This window comes from Sesamum indicum, linkage group LG6 (assembly GCF_026168435.1).
Source record: "Sesamum indicum cultivar Baizhima isolate 11 linkage group LG6, ASM2616843v1, whole genome shotgun sequence".
Taxonomy (NCBI): Eukaryota; Viridiplantae; Streptophyta; class Magnoliopsida; order Lamiales; family Pedaliaceae; genus Sesamum; species Sesamum indicum.
In genome coordinates, this window is record NC_142662.1 from 6937269 (window position 1) to 6956156 (window position 18888).

At 36.7% G+C, this 18888-nt stretch overlaps 4 protein-coding genes and 1 long non-coding RNA gene across 6 annotated transcripts; 3 read left to right on the forward strand and 2 right to left on the reverse strand.

Annotated features, from left to right (window-relative positions):
* LOC105164747 (carotenoid 9,10(9',10')-cleavage dioxygenase 1) lies at positions 1-4810 on the reverse strand. Of its 2 annotated transcripts, XM_011083496.3 has the most exons (11): positions 4400-4810; positions 4185-4287; positions 3843-4105; positions 3491-3676; positions 1964-2042; positions 1751-1832; positions 1325-1387; positions 1069-1207; positions 682-997; positions 527-591; positions 1-438 (listed from the first exon to the last, which is right to left on the reverse strand). In XM_011083496.3, exons 1-11 carry the CDS (start codon positions 4658-4660, stop codon positions 157-159), a joined length of 1839 nt encoding a protein of 612 aa, XP_011081798.1. In that variant the 5' UTR covers positions 4661-4810; the 3' UTR covers positions 1-156. The 2 variants fall into 2 exon arrangements, with proteins under 2 accessions (XP_011081798.1, XP_020550180.1); XM_020694521.2 differs by lacking the exon at positions 1325-1387.
* Positions 4811-4818: 8 nt separating this feature from the next.
* LOC148787675 (uncharacterized) lies at positions 4819-5367 on the forward strand. Its single transcript, XR_016065725.1, has 2 exons — positions 4819-5041; positions 5132-5367. It is a non-coding gene; the product is annotated as an uncharacterized LOC148787675 (long non-coding RNA).
* Positions 5368-6347: 980 nt separating this feature from the next.
* Positions 6348-9792, reverse strand: LOC105164746 (Ribosomal protein S5 domain 2-like superfamily protein). Its single transcript, XM_011083495.3, has 8 exons — positions 9560-9792; positions 8922-9035; positions 8362-8462; positions 7864-7884; positions 7521-7593; positions 7362-7429; positions 7013-7145; positions 6348-6753 (listed from the first exon to the last, which is right to left on the reverse strand). The coding sequence occupies exons 1-8, from the start codon at positions 9663-9665 to the stop codon at positions 6638-6640; spliced, it is 732 nt and encodes a 243-aa protein (XP_011081797.1). The 5' UTR covers positions 9666-9792; the 3' UTR covers positions 6348-6637.
* Positions 9793-11068: 1276 nt separating this feature from the next.
* On the forward strand, positions 11069-14721 carry LOC105165059 (wall-associated receptor kinase-like 8). Its single transcript, XM_088881899.1, has 3 exons — positions 11069-12058; positions 12172-12336; positions 12441-14721. Exons 1-3 carry the CDS (start codon positions 11161-11163, stop codon positions 13562-13564), a joined length of 2187 nt encoding a protein of 728 aa, XP_088738025.1. The 5' UTR covers positions 11069-11160; the 3' UTR covers positions 13565-14721.
* LOC105165058 (wall-associated receptor kinase-like 8) lies at positions 14722-17463 on the forward strand. Its single transcript, XM_020694885.2, has 3 exons — positions 14722-15755; positions 15871-16035; positions 16135-17463. Exons 1-3 carry the CDS (start codon positions 14810-14812, stop codon positions 17286-17288), a joined length of 2265 nt encoding a protein of 754 aa, XP_020550544.1. The 5' UTR covers positions 14722-14809; the 3' UTR covers positions 17289-17463.
* The last annotated feature ends 1425 nt before the right edge of the window (positions 17464-18888 follow it).

Consider the following 18888-nt stretch of genomic DNA (forward strand, 5'->3'; position numbering starts at 1 on the left):
TAGTATAAGATTAGTATTACATTAAGCTCACACTTTAGGAGCTAATTTATTAATTTTGTTGTAATTAATTAGAAGATTGTACAATCTGCTTCAGCATAGAAAATGAAGAACAAATATATGAAATTGAAAGCAATGTTGATAATTGAGGAAGCATGTTTAAGAGGCATGCATGTAGGCTCCATGAAATCCATAAGGCACCCTGCATGGCAATCTAATTTTGGCAACTGCCTCACTTGAAATCTTCTTTGCATCAACTATGTATACCTCGGATGTGTTGGTGTCCTCATTGTGTACAAAAGTGATGAGCCAGCCATCGTCTTCGTCTACAGATCCTTGTTTGGCCACGAATGAAGCTCCCGTGCAGAAGGTATTTTCTGGAAACATGTGGTATTCAATCTTTCTATACTCTTCTCCACTACCCTCACCATTTTGCGTTCCCTATGCATGTATAAAAATTAATTATCAATGGTACGTACATATAATATATGTACGTCTTTGTTAATGTACGTGGTACATACATATATACCTCTAAGAATTGGACATTGTTGTCTTGCAAACATAGTTTAGCCAGCCCTCCATACTTGACCATGCCTGTCAACAAAATATTTTATAGATATATATATATATATATATAGATATGAGATGATGAATAATTTGAGGGAAGATAATTGAAATTGTTACCTGCAGCAGAACTAGCATGGGAATGAACAAGTTGAGTGTACGCATACTTAGTTTTGAGTCCTGTAAAATTGTGATTTATGATAGGGAAATCCATTGAGAATTGAAGGCCCACCAGATACCTCTCTTTCACTTGTCCCGTTTTCATATTCAGTCTCCACTCGTAAGGACGAGCAAAAAGAAACCCTTCTTCCATATTACTATGATCATCGTATGAATCTACCTTCTTAAATCCTCTTGAGAACCACTCCAATTTGTCCTTCCCCAAATCAGGCCCTGGAATGATCGAATCTTGAGCTCTACATCCCATTACCACAACCTACTTCACCACCCATATTATCATTATTATATATATGATAGAAAAATCCATCTACTATATGTTCAAAGTACCTCATCATCTTCCTCGTAACAATTGATGATGTGAAATGCGCAACATGGCTTCACTTCAAACCACCGCACGGAATCAACTTCACCGTAACGAGGCATTACTCCGATTCTTGCATATTCTTCCTTTTCATATCTTATTAACCTACATAATCAACAATATTGTATGGTAATTTAAATATATTGGACACTCACAAATTAATTAATGCAGGGGGTGCAAAGGTCAGGGCAAGGGGAGAGATATATATACACACACACTTACGAGCCTCCCCTTAACAGTCGATTTAAGTCTATAATCGTGGGAAAATCTGGTATAATATTATACCTGCAGATGAAATAAAATTATGTTGCAATGATACTGTAATAACGGGAAAAATGTAATTTACTCTATGTGATATGAAAAATGAGTAAAAAATTCACTGCAAAAAAAAAAAAAAATAGCAGATTATCCCATGTCTTTTAATTTAGAAAATAAAGCAAATTATCCTCCTATATAAACTTTTGATAGGTAATTTGCTTCATTTTTCAAAACACAAAGGGTAATTTGTTATTCTTTTTCATAAGAGTTTTTTTACTCATTTTACATATCACAAGGGACAAATTACATTTAACCCTTGAAATAATTATTAAACGATGACATGAATATATATATATATATTACATAGCCAAATTAAGCATATATAGCTACCTTTGGGTGACCCCCATCTCATGGCACAAGATGCTCCTTTTAAATCTCAAATCAACTTTATGTATTAGCTTTTTACCATCAGCTGAAATTAATTACCCAAAAATAAATTAACGACTCCATTAATAATGTAAGATTACAATATTAATTACTGGAAAAATGATATAAAATTAAATCATAATTAATACATCATATATATATATAATATATATTTACCTGAGATGACTCCCAATACCAAATAAGGGTTTTTCGCGTCAATCCCAATTGTTACAAGCTCACCAGTCCTTGGCGCTTTCTGTCAAGATATGTAGATCGTAAGCTTACATAAATTTAATTTAAAATGATTTTAATTATTTATGATAAAGATAATTAAATTATAAAAGAATTATATGTCATTTTAAAAAAGCAAAAATTGCAATTTTAGTGCTATACGAATTCAATTCGATAATTTTGTCCTATAATTTTAAAAAGGACAAACTGATTTCCCCCCTCCTATGTTACGGAAATAGCAATTTATTCCCTTGTATTAAAAAAATAAGCAATTCACTCCTTTGTGTTCTTAAAAAAGAAGCAAAATACTCTCCTCATGGGACAGGTGCAATATGCATGCCCTATGTGCGATTTTGATTAAATTTTATTTATAAAATGACATTTATACCCTTAAATTTGAACAATTAGATTTTATATATATATATTAACGGTGGAGATTTGTTAAGCAAATGAATGGCTTAGAATGATTCATATTTATATATAAAATTAATGGATCCTATCTATTTAAATCAGATTGATGATTCAGATTTATACAAGTTATAGACATAATTGTAGTTTATATATACATATATAATATAAACAAAAAATAAAAAATAAAAAATAATTATTTATAAAATTAAATTATAAGTTATACATACACATATATACATATAATATTGATAGAAAAATAAAAAAATGGCTGACGAGAAGGGGAAGCGGATGACGGCGGGAGGTGGGGGAGGGGAAGGGGGTGAGGTCGGGAGGCTGGGGGAACGGAAGGGGAGACAGAAAAGGGGAGGGGAGGGGAGGGGGGCGACGACGGGAGGCTGGGGGAGGGGAAGGGGGCGATGGCGGCTGGGGAGAGGGACGATCCGTGGGGGAGGGGGATGGGCGCCGCTAGCGCCGGCGACGGAGAGAAGGAGTTGGGCTATACATATATGTATATATATAATATATATTATCTATATTTTAAAATTTTGAATATAAATTATATATGTAATTAAATCTGGACCATTCATTTTTTAAGATAAGATGTCGATTGTAAAGAAAAAGATACAAAAAATAATTAAAAAAAAAAAAGAAAAATGAGTGTGTATATAACACTACTTGTGTGAGGGGGTACTTTTCTCATTTTATTAAAACACAGAGGATAAATTGCTTATTTTTTTAACACAAGAGGGTAAATTGCTATTTCCGCATAACACAGAAAGGCATGTTGTATTTTGCTCATTTTAAAAATTTCTCACATTTAGGAGAAAAATGACCAGAATTTGTTAAAATGGCAGATTCCAGCTTAATTGGGTGTACCTTCTCAACTATTTAAACAAATTTTAATCATTTTTTTTTCCTCTGTGTGAAAATTTGTTAGATGACAAGACAAAATTATCGAAATAGGTTGGTACAAAACTGAAATTGACAACTCTCATACTTAGGAGACTATAATTACAAAATTTTCGTTTTAATAATAGTAATTAAATATGAGTAAATTTGTACCTTAGGGTGACTGGTGAATGGACGATTCCAGGAGTCAGCAATCTCATCCCAAGTGCCTATAGTTTCAAGGTTACGAATGTCGATCTCATAAGGAGCAACATCATTCTCCGAGATCGTGTAGTGCTTTCCGGCGTGTTCGAAAACGTTGGTATTGCTCATGTTCTTGTTAGCCACGCCAAACCTCATCTGCACAATTAATTACCTACTTCAATTCATATATACACAAGGCTCGTTTAAACGTAGTCGGAACAATTCTGATTAAACTTAGAACGATGGATCAATGGACGAGATTTTATTTAATAAAGTTTGTGTGATGGATATTTATTAATTTGAAGGTATTGGTGATGCTGACCAGGTTGAGAAGGAAAGCTGAGAGAACAGCAGGGGGATCCCCTTCCGTAGCGGGAAGAAAAACAGGCTTCTTCTTTTCCTTTTCTAGTTCAAATGTGTCTGTGGAGACATATTTGTTGTTGTAAAAGGTTGTCCAGCCTCCATCACTACTGTCTTTGTTGAAGTAGAGTGCATGAATCATTCCTTCTCCCTCTACCCAAACATGGCTCGACTTTCCAAATATCGAAACTGCCGATTTTTGTACTCCATGAAGAGGATTCGAGCCTGATCAGAGAGAATGAGATTATAACGCACACACATTCATTAACATCAATTACAAATTTGATCATCGCTTAGCACTCACCGGTTCTAATGTATACACCCTCTGGGAGATCATGAGGGATGCTGCCATGGACTAGGGTCGCTCGGACGGGTTCTCCGATCTCGTCTACTGGAGCGAAGTTGCTCTTGTTGAAAGAATAGCACCAGATCAGTTGACGGTAAATTAAGCTAGTACTTACGTATGAAATTAACGATGAATTTAGCGAACAGCATGCATGCACGTATGCATCTATGTACCTGAGATGGGAGGTAGGGTTGGTCGACAAATTCAAACACGTGATCAACCAAAGCCTCTAATAATTTCCCTGCAATCTCCTTAATTGGAAGATCCATTATAGTCGAAATCTGGCGATGATAGGGGATCAGTTTCATGACCTTACAAGCAGCAGATGATGATGATGAGGTAGAGGGTTTTGGGAGACCAAATCTTGGAGGCCTGCTTTCAGCAGTGCAACTGATCATCAGGGGAAATGCATAGTAGCTACAACTGGTTGCCATCAGCTATCAAAAGGTCAGTGGTTTCTCAGAGGAGTTATTGATTAACTGTGATGATCCAGATGGGAGAAGAAGAGCGTCATTTATTTCACCCGCATTCGTTCCGAGACAAAACCAGCATCTTCTGACAACCCATGCCTATGTTTGGTTTTGTGTTTTGCGTGTGCAATTGTAATTTAAATTTTTTATTATTATTATTATTTATTATTTTTTATTCTTATCTATTTTTCTTGTTCTTATCCCTTCTTTTCTCACTCTCTTTCTTTCTTTTCTGCAGCTTTTTTCTTCTCTTTCTTTTCTTTCTTCTTTCTTCTCTCTTTCCTTTTCTTCTTCTCTTTTTTCTTCTGTTTCTTCTTCTTTCATTTTGGTTCTTCTTGGCAGACGGTCGGCAGATCTTCTTTTCTTGTTTTTGCTCGTGTTTTTTTTCTTTCTCTTTTGTTGTTTGCTCTAACTTTTATTATGTGAAATTTGCAGGAATTGGAGTGCTCTTTTCTCTATCGTTCGCGTCGCCGCCGTCACCGTAGTCAACGCCGTCGCTGCGCGAGGCCTCAAATCTGAAAATTGATCGAGTTTTATATATTATGTTTTTTCATTCCAAAGATAAAGTCTAACAAAATCATTTTGGAGATAATACTACAATGTATTTAATTATGCATTAAAATTATAATTAATTTAAAATGTAAAAAGAAATTCCTCAATAAAAAAAATTACTTAACATAAATATATATATTATATTTCACTAACAAACAAAATACTATATACATACACATATACATTACTAAATATATATATATTCAAAAACATGATTTGATAATGAATAGTAACTCCTGTCTCTCAACTCCCAACATAAAACCTACATCACTTATTTTACACTATTTTATATTATATCAAAACATATATTCAAACATACCATCTATTTCAAAACACATATTTACTTATCTCTATTTTCTCTGTCTATCTTCAAAACACCAAAACAAAAATATTCAAAATATTAATCCAAACATAATGCATGTGTTTGCTTCAGCTCACTCCCAAGGAATCTGCATTCCCAAGATTGACTCTTGTCAATTGCCGTACAATTCAACTAGTATCAACAATTGTATAACAAATGTAATAATATTTGTAGTCTTATTGAATGGGTGCAACCAATTTTGATTCTGAGTTAGGTGTTCTTTTGTAATTGAGATACGTACACTACATTCATCAATTTTATTTTTTTTGTGTGTGTGAAACATTTGTGATTGACCTACTGGTCCAACTTCCCTTACAAATAGCATTTTCTTTCATAATCAAATAAGTTTCAAATTTATGCTCTCAATTAAAACTCAACATAATTTTGATTTTAAATGAAATGAAGTATGAACATTTTTCAATAAATGAATCAATAATTGAGTCGTGACTGATCCAGATTTATATTACCCAAACCATTCATAGTACATCCTGCAGTACTTTGCCTAGGAGTGATACAGGTAAAAAGTACGTAATGCGTGCACAGAAGTCACAGAACTGAATAATGGTTGGATAAGATGAAACAATCTCCCATCCCAGGATATTCTTGTAATGTTTAAGTTGTGCTCATTCCAACAACCAATAATTATGTTGCCGTGATTTAGAGATATACGAGGCTAGCAGCTTGTGATTCGTACTTTAATTATCAGGTGATTAATTCTGATTGGCTATGACAATTGAATATCTGCAAGTTGAAACATGTGGATATCATTACAGTTGAAACCTACCCCAAAAACTGTTGATTCTATGATCCGACAAGTCCACAACCAGACACGTAAGAAGGCATCGTCAAGGCAGTGGGACAAATTCATACTTATCCACTAACAAATACATTTCCCAGGAAGTGTATCATGGCAACTAGAAAGCTTCAATGAATTGTCCAACCAGGTAAAAACAAATTCTCGGTCACAAGGGAATTTTTCTGTCCTTTTTTCTTTTCCCCCTTGTTATTATGCTTGGGTCATAACAAGTTCAACCAGCCTTGGATTGCTTACTTGCTGGTTGTGATTGCAATCTCTTTTTAAGGATATTAGACAGCGGTATAATTGCTGCACGCCCTTGTTCTACACACTGAAAGTAATCGTCCACTGTGTCAAAAAGAAGAAAAAACACAAATACATTAGTTGCATTTAAAGATGCCATCGTCATGCCGATTTGTATGAAGAACCATGACAACCAACATAATACATCACATGCGAGTACAGACATGCAACAGAAGTTGAAAAATTTTGCTTGAGTGCATATGAAAAAGGTCAAAACTAGATTTGGCGTTTGAACTACTATTTGTAGTTAATACATAAACAGGCAAGTTAATTAACTGATAGATATGCTAAAGAAAGGAGTAACCTGGCATTACACCATGTGTAAGAGATGTGATAACCCCATTGCCCACTGATTCTCCACCCACATCTGCTGATCCTTGAGAAATTACAGACTGAATTGAGCTTGGGAAAGCTATACATACAAATCCCTTCATTCTCTGCCATAATAAACAAACACATATTTTTTGAGGCATTTATGCTACAACATGTACAAAATGTGAATTTACAAGGCGAAGGCAGCACATACCCAAGCCAAAGTCATGATTTTTGGTAAAGACTATATATAACCCAGAAATGAAAGGGGGAATAATGCTATCAATTGGATGAGTCTCCAATAAAGATATTGATACACTACACAGGTAAGAAGGTAGTACCTGTTCCTCTAGCTTGCTGGGGTCCAATATAATCTGCCCACTTTCTGTAAGACAACAACATATGGCGACTACAGAAATTGAAGGTTATGACATTAGTACTCAGTCTAACAAAGCCGCCTTATAAACAAAAGCCGAAAAATAGTTAATGTATCATTTTACCAGCAAGATATTTCAAAGGGATTCCGGCATCTACAAGAGCAGCACATGCTGCATGTATAGCACACGGGAGAAGCTTAAACAAAGCATGGTCAAGGAAGCTGAGAGATAGCATTTTCCAAAAGAAAGGAAATAATAATTCGTGCTAAAGTTTTATCCGCAAAGTTTTGCTAAAGTTTTATCCGCAAACAAAACCAAAACAGAAATGGTGATAGCATTAGCTTTATCCGCAAAGTTTTGCTACCATGCGCCTCTTCTGCCCTGTGAATGATACTTGGCCAAAATCATGAATGAAGTCCAACATTTTAGCATAAACAAACAATTAAACATGAGCAGAAAAGGATACAGAACCATCATCGTGGACAACCTGCAACAAATATGAAAACCGTGCACCTCATAAGATTGATTCTGACACAACCAAAGGACATATGCAGTTGATGTAGCCAGATCACACTCTAATGAGAGTGAAAAGAAGGTTTATGTTGCTACAAAGAATAGGCACTGAAATGATCTAAGACATGTTAATTTTGAAAGTTTTTATTTTCTCCATCCCTCTTGTGCTTATGATCCTTTTGTAATACAGGCTTGTACTACTTTTGCTCTGCCCCTCAAAATATTCAGCAATCTCATATATTGCAACCTGGTTGAGTAAGAAAGGTTATGTTCTTAATCATGGAGATCCGAGAATTTTGTTTCAGGCTTCAGACGATAAAGAAAATTGACCACATTGAGATCTTAAGTAATAAGGCAACGTGGAATTCCAAGGATCAAAGGTTTGAGAATGTCATGAGTAAAGAGATTGGACAAGTGGGTGCCTTCACTTCACCAATCCATGCAGCCTCACCTGAACTATAATTGATGTTGTGGTGTTCGGATGAACAGTTAAAAGGCAGATATTTTGCAATGTTCTCTTCAGTATCATCTCAAACTCCTTCTCAGATTTTCCTAATAAATTTCCATGTTCCATAATTAGCCATATAAAATTATAAGAACCATATATTGACCATATATAGCAATTGCATAACGAAATAAAGACAATAGTTATAACACTCTCACATAAGGGAGCATGCAAAATTAATTCATACAATCTTTTATTTAACCTACAAGATTTCAAATGGAAATGATCAGGGACGTTTGGAGCTTCATTCTAGAAAACAAAAATTTCCCTATGAAAGCATGCCACACAGATAGGCAACACAAACCATTCTTCAAAACTATAACGCACAAATTTTAATACTATAAGTCACTGGATCCTACGGCATGTCTATTGCAAGGAAATACCCTGCTTTTTAGATTCTTTTCTTCACTTACATACATGCCTAAACATAAATCAATTGCAACCAGTAAAAGAAGTCACAATAAAGTAGCTTCACATTTTAAGGACAACATTAGAAATAATCTTACCAATCTGCCCTGTTTTAGGCTTCCAAATCACTTCTATACAAGCTTTTTCCGGGTTCTCATTCTTTTTTGTCCCAGCTTTAGGTCCATAAACAGCAGCAAGCACCCTGGTCTCCCCTGAGACAAAGAAAACCTCTGTAGTGCATGCTAGAAAAATGAAACTCTACAAAATGTATTCAAGATACAGTGGTAAGAAATTATGTGGTTTAATATCCCATAAACACCATATCGTCAACAGCTTTCTCCACTCAAAAACTAAATTAGATGTATCAAGTCTTTTTAAACAAAATCAATATCACAATTCAAATGACCCCCCACCCCAGGACACACCTAAGAAATGCCTATCCAAACACAGAAACTCAGAAAAACGGCAAAAATGGATAAGCATATTCTTGTACTTGTTCTTGTATGATGAAACGACTCGCTACCAAAAATGAAGGCGCAAAACATCAATCAGAAAGACTACAATGAATGAAGAACCTAACACCGGAAACAACTCCTACGTGACACATTATGCAGCAAAGACTCCACCTCCAGGATTAAAACACAAAACGCCCCAGCTAACGTCGAAATTATTTCATCGAGAACGAGAAAATAAAGAAACAAAAGGCTAGTAGAGGGAATGCAAAAGGGAGCTGTACCATGAGAACAACTAGCAGAGCCATGGGCACGGCTGAGAACGTTGCGAGTACAGTCAATGGGTCTCAACTGGTTCGCCCCACGCCCCCCTTCTCTCTCCAAATCCATACTCACACTCGCACAGTCTCTATATATTTTCAAAGTCCACTAAAGATCGAAACTTTCAATTCTGAAGTTGAAGAGAGGGTTTAAGAGGCTTAAGCTAGGGTTTATTGTTTGGAAGTAATTGGGGATTTTTCCGAAAGATAAGACAAGCTAGAAGCGCAACAAGCAGCAAGCGACTCTTGGAAAAAGCGCAAAAGCAAGTACATTTAGCCATCGTATTCAACTCTCACACCCAATTTGTCTGCTTAAAATTTAAATTTTTTTATTTATTTTAATGTAATATTTCTTAGTCACTTGTATAAAAATATTAATTTATATTTATTCTTATAAAATAATAATTTTATACCGATTTTTAGATACCCAAATTTACATTTTAATTCATTCATGCTCTTAAAAAAAATGACTGTAATATTTTTAATAAATTCATAATTATAATTTATTTTTTTCATTCACCTTATTCCACGATTATTTCTTCCTCTCATTTTTTTCTCATTTTCACAATTTCTTTTTCTTCCTCTCACATTATAATTTTTTTTTTATGCCCGTCCTGCCAAAGTACTGCGACTACTATTTAACAAAAAGGATAGCTTGAAGGATAATGTTGAAAATTATATTACTAGACAAAAAGAAAAAAGAAAGAGAAAAAAGCACAACAAAAATCTAGAGGAGAAAAAGAGACAATAATATATTTGTTATTTTTTTTGTTTTAGATGAGGTTACCTCAATTAACAGATTAAAATATACATCAAACACAGTTATTCTAACTCCTCGGACGTTGTTACATAGAAAAGACTATTTAAAAATCAGAATATATTACAACAAATATTCTGAGATTTAGTCAACTTAAAAATATAGTTGTTGTTTGAAAAATTATTAATAGTTCTAATTTTAATAATTGTCCTACAACTAGCTGATTGACTTTTTATGATGAGTTGATCAAAAGGTTTTTGTGTACATGGATGACATTTTTCTATAATTTTTAAAAGTTGTATCCGATTTATTTATAATTTTTGAATTTCTTAAAATAAAAAAATATATACAATAAGTATAAAGTTGATAATTTTAAACCTCGATCAAGATATTACAGAATTTCAGCAAATATCATAGTGTATTAGTAATTTTCAAAATAAAATGGGGACAAATATTTTTCAAAAAAGTAGTTTGGTTATTAATTAATTAGGTGTGTTGATTACTAATGGGTGATGCCTTAAATTTACAAAAAGAAAAAGTATGAAAAACCAGAGTCTAAAATGCAGGCTCTCGTTCAATACAAGAAGTCTCTGACCTCAGCCGCCCGGATACGGCACAAACCATATGGATGATCAAGGTTAAACAGATACTTGCACTAGTTTAAGACACACAAACAACCTTTTTTAGTTGATAAATCTAAGATATGAATCCGTTACAGTAAGCATAGATTAATAAGTCCTCTCTTCCATCTGATTGTATGCTTCAGCTGTAAACAAGCACATTTTGCTGTATTCAACCAACAGCAAACATGGAAATACGCTCACTTCTGCATTTTACTTTGCTGCAATTTTTGCTGCACATTCCATGGACACTTTCCTACAACTCCACCTCCATATATTCCACTACTTCCTTTGCAGAAGGTCCCAACATCGCCAAGCCTGGCTGCCCGAGCAAATGTGGCGATTTAAATGTTCCATACCCTTTTGGCATCGGTATCAAGGCGAATTGCTCGATCAACCCCTCCTTTGATATAAACTGTAATTCATCTTTTGATCCTCCAAAGGCATTTCTGGGAAACCTCGAGGTTGTGGGTATATCTGAGACACAAATACGCATCAAGAACCACTTAGCCTCCATCTGTAACAATAGCATTGATAATAGCATGTCCGTGTTGGATTTGTCAGGCACCCCTTTTAGCCTTTCCAATCAAAACAAGCTCACAGTTGTGGGATGTAACCATGTTTCCTTGATGTCGAAAGAATCCAAGTTGGATAACTACATTAGTTCTTGCATAGCAGTTTGCTCCAAACCTCAGGAATTGAGCGATGGTTCTTGCTCTGGAATTGGCTGTTGCCAGGCCTCCATACCGAAGGGCCTCCAGTACATCGCTACCACCATGCTGCTCTTGAATGCTCAGTCCAGCAATGATAATTTTAACCCATGCGGCTACTCGTTTCTTGCAGAGCAAAGTAGCTACAGTTTCAGAGCATCTGACATCTCAGACACATCATTCACCAAAAGAACAATGGACACAGTGCCCCTTGTGATTGATTGGGCGATTGCAAATCGAACTTGCAACCAAAGCAGCAATATCATATGTGCAGGAGAAAGTGTATGTGTTGATCCTGGTACAACTATTGGAGGTTACCGCTGTAACTGCTCTCGAGGCTACCAGGGAAACCCATATCTCAGTCCAGGCTGTCAAGGTTAGCGGATTCTGGTATCTATTACATGCACTAATTAAGAACAAAATTTATCAATTCATCGACAAGCTTATCATGATATATGTTATATCTTGTGCATCTTAATTCTTTGCCAGATATCAATGAATGCAAGTTTAATCCATGTCATCCAAAAGCCATATGCATTAATCTTCCTGGTTCTTTTAATTGTTCTTGCCCTCCCAATTATCTTGGTGATGGCGCAAAATATGGCTCTGGTTGCATTTCTCTGCCACCTCCAAACAAAACCGCCCTGTATGCAGGTTAGAGGAAATGCTGGCACATTTACCATCACACAGCAGATTTAATGCTAGTGCCTTCAGCATTAAAAACTCTCTCGTTTTACCTGTTGAAATTTTGCTTGCAGGTTTACTCATAGGCTCGGGATTATTTATACTACTGGCAGTTAGCTTATGGTTGTGCAAAGTACTTAGGAGGAGAAGAGCAAAACAGCTCAAACAGAGTATTTTCAAACGAAACGGAGGTCTTCTGTTGCAACAACACATATCAGCTCATGATCTTGTCCTTGGTAAAATGAGAATTTTCACATCTAAGGAATTGGAGAAGGCCACTGATAGATTCAATGAAAGCCGAATACTTGGCCGAGGAGGTCAGGGTACAGTTTACAAAGGCATGCTTTCGGACGGAAGAATTGTTGCAGTGAAGAAGTCAAAGCAAGTAGATGAAAATCGACTGGAAGAATTCATAAACGAGGTTGTCATCCTATCCCAAATAAATCATAGAAATGTGGTTAAATTACTAGGAAGTTGCTTGGAGACAGAAGTTCCCTTACTAGTCTATGAATTCATTCCCAATGGGACCCTCTATGATCTCATTCATGACGACAATACTGGTTTCCCATTTTCATGGGATCTACGGCTGAGAATTGCTACAGAAATAGCCAATGCCTTAGCTTACCTACACTACGCTACTTCAATTCCCATATATCACAGGGATATGAAGTCTAACAATATCCTCTTAGATGAAAAATATAGAGCCAAATTGTCAGATTTTGGGATTTCAAGATCTGTTTCGACAGATCAGACTCACTTAACCACCAAGGTTCAAGGGACATTCGGCTATCTAGACCCTGAGTACTTCCAAACAAGCAAATTCACAGAAAAGAGTGATGTCTACAGCTTCGGGGTTGTTCTTGTTGAGCTCTTAACTGGCCAGAAACCGATATCTACCAGTGTGACAGAGGAAGAAAAAAGTTTAGTTACACGTTTTCTCTTAACCATGGAAGAGAACCGCCTTCACACAATTCTTGATTCCCAGATAACAGAACAAGGTGCTAAGGAAGAGCATCTTGCAGTTGCCAATCTGGCAAGGAGATGCCTGAATTTGAACGGAAAGAAAAGACCAACTATAAGAGAAGTGGCTATGGAGTTGGAAAGTATCAGAGCATGTGAAAATCCATCTTGTATTGAATCTAACACTCCAGATATAAGCTTCATGGAAGAAGAATCCTTTTGGTTCCCGGATGATTGATCCTTGTGGACACAAAATGTTGGTTCGTAGAATCAACATCATAAGCTAGCAAATCTGATTTACTTGGCTATTCCAATCATCAATTAAACATCTATACTTACAGAATTCCAGTATGGACCACTAAGCAGTTTCACTAGACTCTGTTAGGATAGAGTTTTTCGTTTAGAGAAAAGATAAATCCTTCAGAGTTACAGATTACTAAGTTGTGATGCATCATTAAAATATGATGTGGATGTTTCAAGAAAAGCACTACTAATAGTAGAAGGAGTTTCTATGTGAAGGGGAAATCAAGTCTAGCTCTAGAAAGAAGACAACAGCTGGCACCATTAGCTTACTGCTGGCAGCATCAAAAAAACCAAACAGGGAAGCTTAGTGCTGCAACATTCTTCATCAAGAAAAAGGGAGATACCCAAAGAAATGGCGTAAAGAGGGCATGCTAAAAGAGAGGTTTACCATGAGAACAACTAGCAGAGCCATGGCCACGGCTGAGAACGTTGCGTGTACAGTCGATGGGTCTCAATTTGTTCGCCCCACGCTCCCCTCATCACTCCAAATCCATAGCCACACTCGCACAGTCTCTATATATTTTCTAAGTTCACTAAAGATTGAAACTTTTGATCCTGAAGTCGAATATAGGGTTTAAGAGGTTTAAGCTAGGGTTTATTGTTAGTAAATAACCGGGAATTCTTCAAAAAGATCACTGAATATAAAGGCTGCAAAGGGAAAACAGATCTGGCTATGTTCGACTCCATTCAATATACATACCGTACCTAATCTCTCCCGAAATAACATGTGTGTATAAAATTTTTTCCTAGATAACATGCACGATATTATCTTTATACACGTCGCGGGCGTGTATATATTGAACAGAACAAAGATGGCAGAGGTTTTGCAACTGAAAAATCCAATTTGGTGCCTTCATTGCTTCCGTTTCCGTGCTGTCTAAATTTAAAACAAAACAAAAAAGACAAACAAGAGAAAAGAACTCTTATAGTTTTCGTTGAATACGAGATTTTGGGCTGTCTGCCGCCCGGAAACGACACAAAATCAAAGAGAAGAACAAGAATTGAAAAGCTAAACAAGTGTGAGTTGGATTAAGGTTATGTACAGTACTGTAGTAATAGACAAGAGTCGAGTACGTACTTATAAACCTTTGTTAGTCGATCACACCAAGAGTTCAATCCATCTTCAAACATAGTATTATAAGTCCTCTTTCCCAGTTGATTTCATGGTTCAGCTCATGAAATGCAACTCCAAGATCAAGAAATCACATTTTGTGATATTCAGCCTGTTTCTGTCAACATGCACATAAGCTCACTTCTCAATTTTGCAATGCTACTTCTCTTCCCTTCTCACCTTTCATGGACTGTTGCTGCCATATATTCCAACACGTCCTTCGCAGATGGTCCATATATCGCCAAGCCTGGCTGCCCAAGCAAATGTGGAGATTTAACTGTTCCATACCCTTTTGGCATTGGTATAAACGCCAATTGCTCTATTAACCCCTTCTTTGACATAAACTGTAATCCGTCTTTCAACCCTCCAAAGGCATTTCTTGGAAACCTTGAGGTCCTGGGTATATCCGAGACCAAAGTACACATCAGGAACAACTTGACCTCCCTCTGCGCTGTTCCTGGGTATATACTGCAAGGTGCTAAATTTTACATGGATTTGTCAGGCACCCCTTTTAGCTTTTCCAATCAAAACAAGCTCACAGTCGTTGGATGCAACCATGTTTCATTCATGTCCAAGTTGGGTACCTACATTAGCGCCTGCGTGGCAGTTTGCTCCAAACCTCAGGAATTGAACAATGGTTCTTGCACTGGAATTGGCTGTTGCCAGGCCTCCATACCGAAGGGTCTCCAGTACATTGATACCACCATGATGTTCATGAACTATCCCTCTGGTGATGATAACTTTAACCCATGTGGCTACTCGTTTCTTGCAGAGCAAAACAGCTACATTTTCAGCGTATCTGACATCTCAGATCCATCATTCGTTGACAGAACAATGGGAACGGTTCCCCTTCTGATTGATTGGGAAATTCCAAGCCGGACTTGCAATGACAGCAGTGGGATCATATGTGAGGAAGGAAGTGTGTGTGTTGATCCTGATACAACTCTAGGAGGGTACCGTTGTAACTGCTCTCAAGGCTACCAGGGAAACCCATATCTCAGTCCAGGCTGCCAAGGTTAGCGGACTCCAGTATGTATTAATATGCACGAATTAAGAACAAAACTTATCAATCTATCCACAAGCTAATCATGATATATATTATATCTTGTGCATCTTAATTCATTTGCCAGATATCAATGAATGCGATTCTAATCCATGCGATCCGAAAGCCATGTGCATTAATACTCCTGGTTCTTTTATTTGTTCTTGCCCTCCTGATTATCATGGTGATGGTGCAAAATACGGCATCGGTTGCGTTTATCTGGGACCTCCAGAGAAAACTGCGGTTTATGCAGGTTCGATAAAATGCCGGCAGCATTGACGCAGCAGATTTAATGCTATTGATTTCAACATAAAAAACTCTCTTATTTCACTTGTTAAAATTTTGTTTCCAGGTTTACTCGTAGGCTGTGGATTATTTATACTACTGGCAGTTAGCTTATGGTTGTACAAATTACTGAGGAAGACAAGAGCGAAACAGCTCAAACAGAGTATTTTCAAACGAAACGGAGGTCTTCTGTTGCAACAACACATGTCAGCTCACGATCTTCTCTTAGGTAAAATGAGAATTTTCACATCTAAGGAATTGGAGAGGGCCACTGACAGATTCAATGAAAATCGAATACTTGGCCGAGGAGGCCAGGGTACAGTTTACAAAGGCATGCTTTCAGATGGAAGAATTGTTGCAGTGAAGAAGTCCAAGCAAGTAGATAAAAATCAACAGGAAGAATTCATAAATGAGGTTGTCATCCTATCCCAAATAAATCATAGAAATGTGGTTAAATTACTAGGATGTTGTTTGGAGACAGAAGTTCCATTACTAGTATATGAATTCATTCCCAATGGGACCCTATACGACCTCATTCATGACGACAGTACCGGTTTTCCATTTTCATGGGATCTACGGTTGAGAATCGCTGCAGAGATAGCCGATGCCTTAGCTTACCTACATTATGCAACTTCAATTCCCATATACCACAGGGATATGAAGTCTAACAACATCCTCTTAGATGAAAAATATAGAGCCAAATTGTCAGATTTTGGGATTTCAAGATCTGTTGCGATAGATCAGACTCACTTAACCACCAAGGTTCAAGGGACATTCGGTTATCTAGACCCTGAGTACTTCCAAACAAGCCAATTCACAGAAAAGAGTGATGTTTACAGCTTTGGCGTTGTTCTTATCGAACTCTTAACTGGCCAGAAACCAATATCTACCAGTGTGACAGAGAAAGAAAAAAGTTTAGTTATGCGTTTTCTCTTAACCATGGAAGAGAACCGCCTTCAGACAATTCTTGATTCCCGGATAATAGAACAAGGTGCTAAGGAAGAGCATCTTGCTGTTGCCAATCTGGCAAGGAGATGTCTGAACTTTTCTGGGAAGAAAAGGCCAACTATAAGAGAAGTGGCTACGGAGTTGGAGAGTATCAGACCATGTGAAAATCCATCTTGTATTGAATCCAACACTCCAGATATAAGCTTCACAGAAGCAGAATCCTTTCGGTTCCGGGATGATGGATCCTTGTGGACACAAAATGTTGGCTCATAGATTCAACGTCAGCTCTAGAAAATCTGATTTACTCAGCTATTCCAATAATTACAAACAGCATCTATAATTACAGAATTTCAGTATGGACCACTAAGCAGTTTGGCTAGACTCTGTTGGGATAGAGTTTTTCGTTTGGAGAAAAAACCTCTAGGAGTTACAGATTACTGAGTTGTGATGCCCCATTTGATTTGATGTGGATGTTTCAAGAAAAGCACTACTAATAGTGGAAGGAGTTTCTATGTGAATGGGAGAAGCCAGTAGAATGAAATTCTATATAGTAATAAATAAATCAAATAAAATCAAGTCTAGCTCTACTTAGAAGACAATTCAGTGTATATGGAATTAGGAGTGAAGCTGGCACCATTATTATACATTCATAAAGATGAGAATTCAGGAGTTGTGATGCTGATGCAGAAAGGGCCTCAACATGTCAAAAATTATATGGGCAAGGATTTGTTCAGTGGAGAAAAGGAGCATCCAGAAATAGATAAAAAGTTGTCTTCAACTCAAAATGACAAAATTTATGTCTAAATACTGATAAATCCCAAAATGTTCCTATAGAAATTAAACCTGGGTCATAATTTGCTGCCAATCCTTAGTCCACGCAGGTACTGTTGGTAGAGTTATCTGTCGCATATACACACACACACAACCTACATGCATGCATATCCTGTGTTTAAGTTTAAAGTTTGAAGTGGATCTTAATACACTAAAAGGAAAAAGCTTTTTTCTTGATTGATTGAGTGACCCGAGACCCAAAAAATGAGGGCAGAAAACACCCATGAAAGAGTATAATCAATGAAGAACCTAACTACCAAGCTTACATGATGCATTATGCATCACAGAACATACCTCAAGAATTATTAAAAAAAACGGGACAGCTTACTGCGACATTCTTAATCAAGTGTAAAGAGCACATGCAAAAGAGAGCTGTACCATGCAGAGCCATGGGCATGTTGCGTGTACAGTTCATAGGTGTCAACTGTGAACTGGCTCATCCCTCGCCTGCCTTCTCTCTCTCTCCAAATCCAGGGTCATACTCAAAGTTCACTAACGATTGAAACTTTGATTCTGAAGTTGAAGGGAGGGTTAAGATAGCTAGGCCTCATTGTTTGAAAATAAGTGGGAAGGTTTCAAAAAGATCACTGAAGCCAGAGACACAGGTACGAAGATGCAACTCTTGGCAAAAAGCACAGAAAAGCAAGTACTTTTGGCCATTAGGCTAAAAACAGAAACAGAGTACTAATTGAATCTCCATTATTTAGAATTTATTATGAGAGTCTAGAGTTCAATAATGCTACTATTAATATTTTCTAATAAAGAGTTTGGTATTAATGAAGTCTGTTGAGAAGTCTTGGCTGACACTGATAGTATAAATATGAGCCTTCCTTCATCACTTCCTATTTCTGCAATATTTGTTTTTGGCGAATACGAGATGTTTTGCTGTCAGCCGGCAGGAAACGGCTCAACATGAAAGAGATGAACAAGAATTAAAAGCTAAACAAGTATGAGTTGGATAAAAGATATATATGGTACTGTAGTAAAAGACAAGAGTCCAGTACTTAGTAACCTTTGTTAGTCGATCAAACCAAGATTTCAA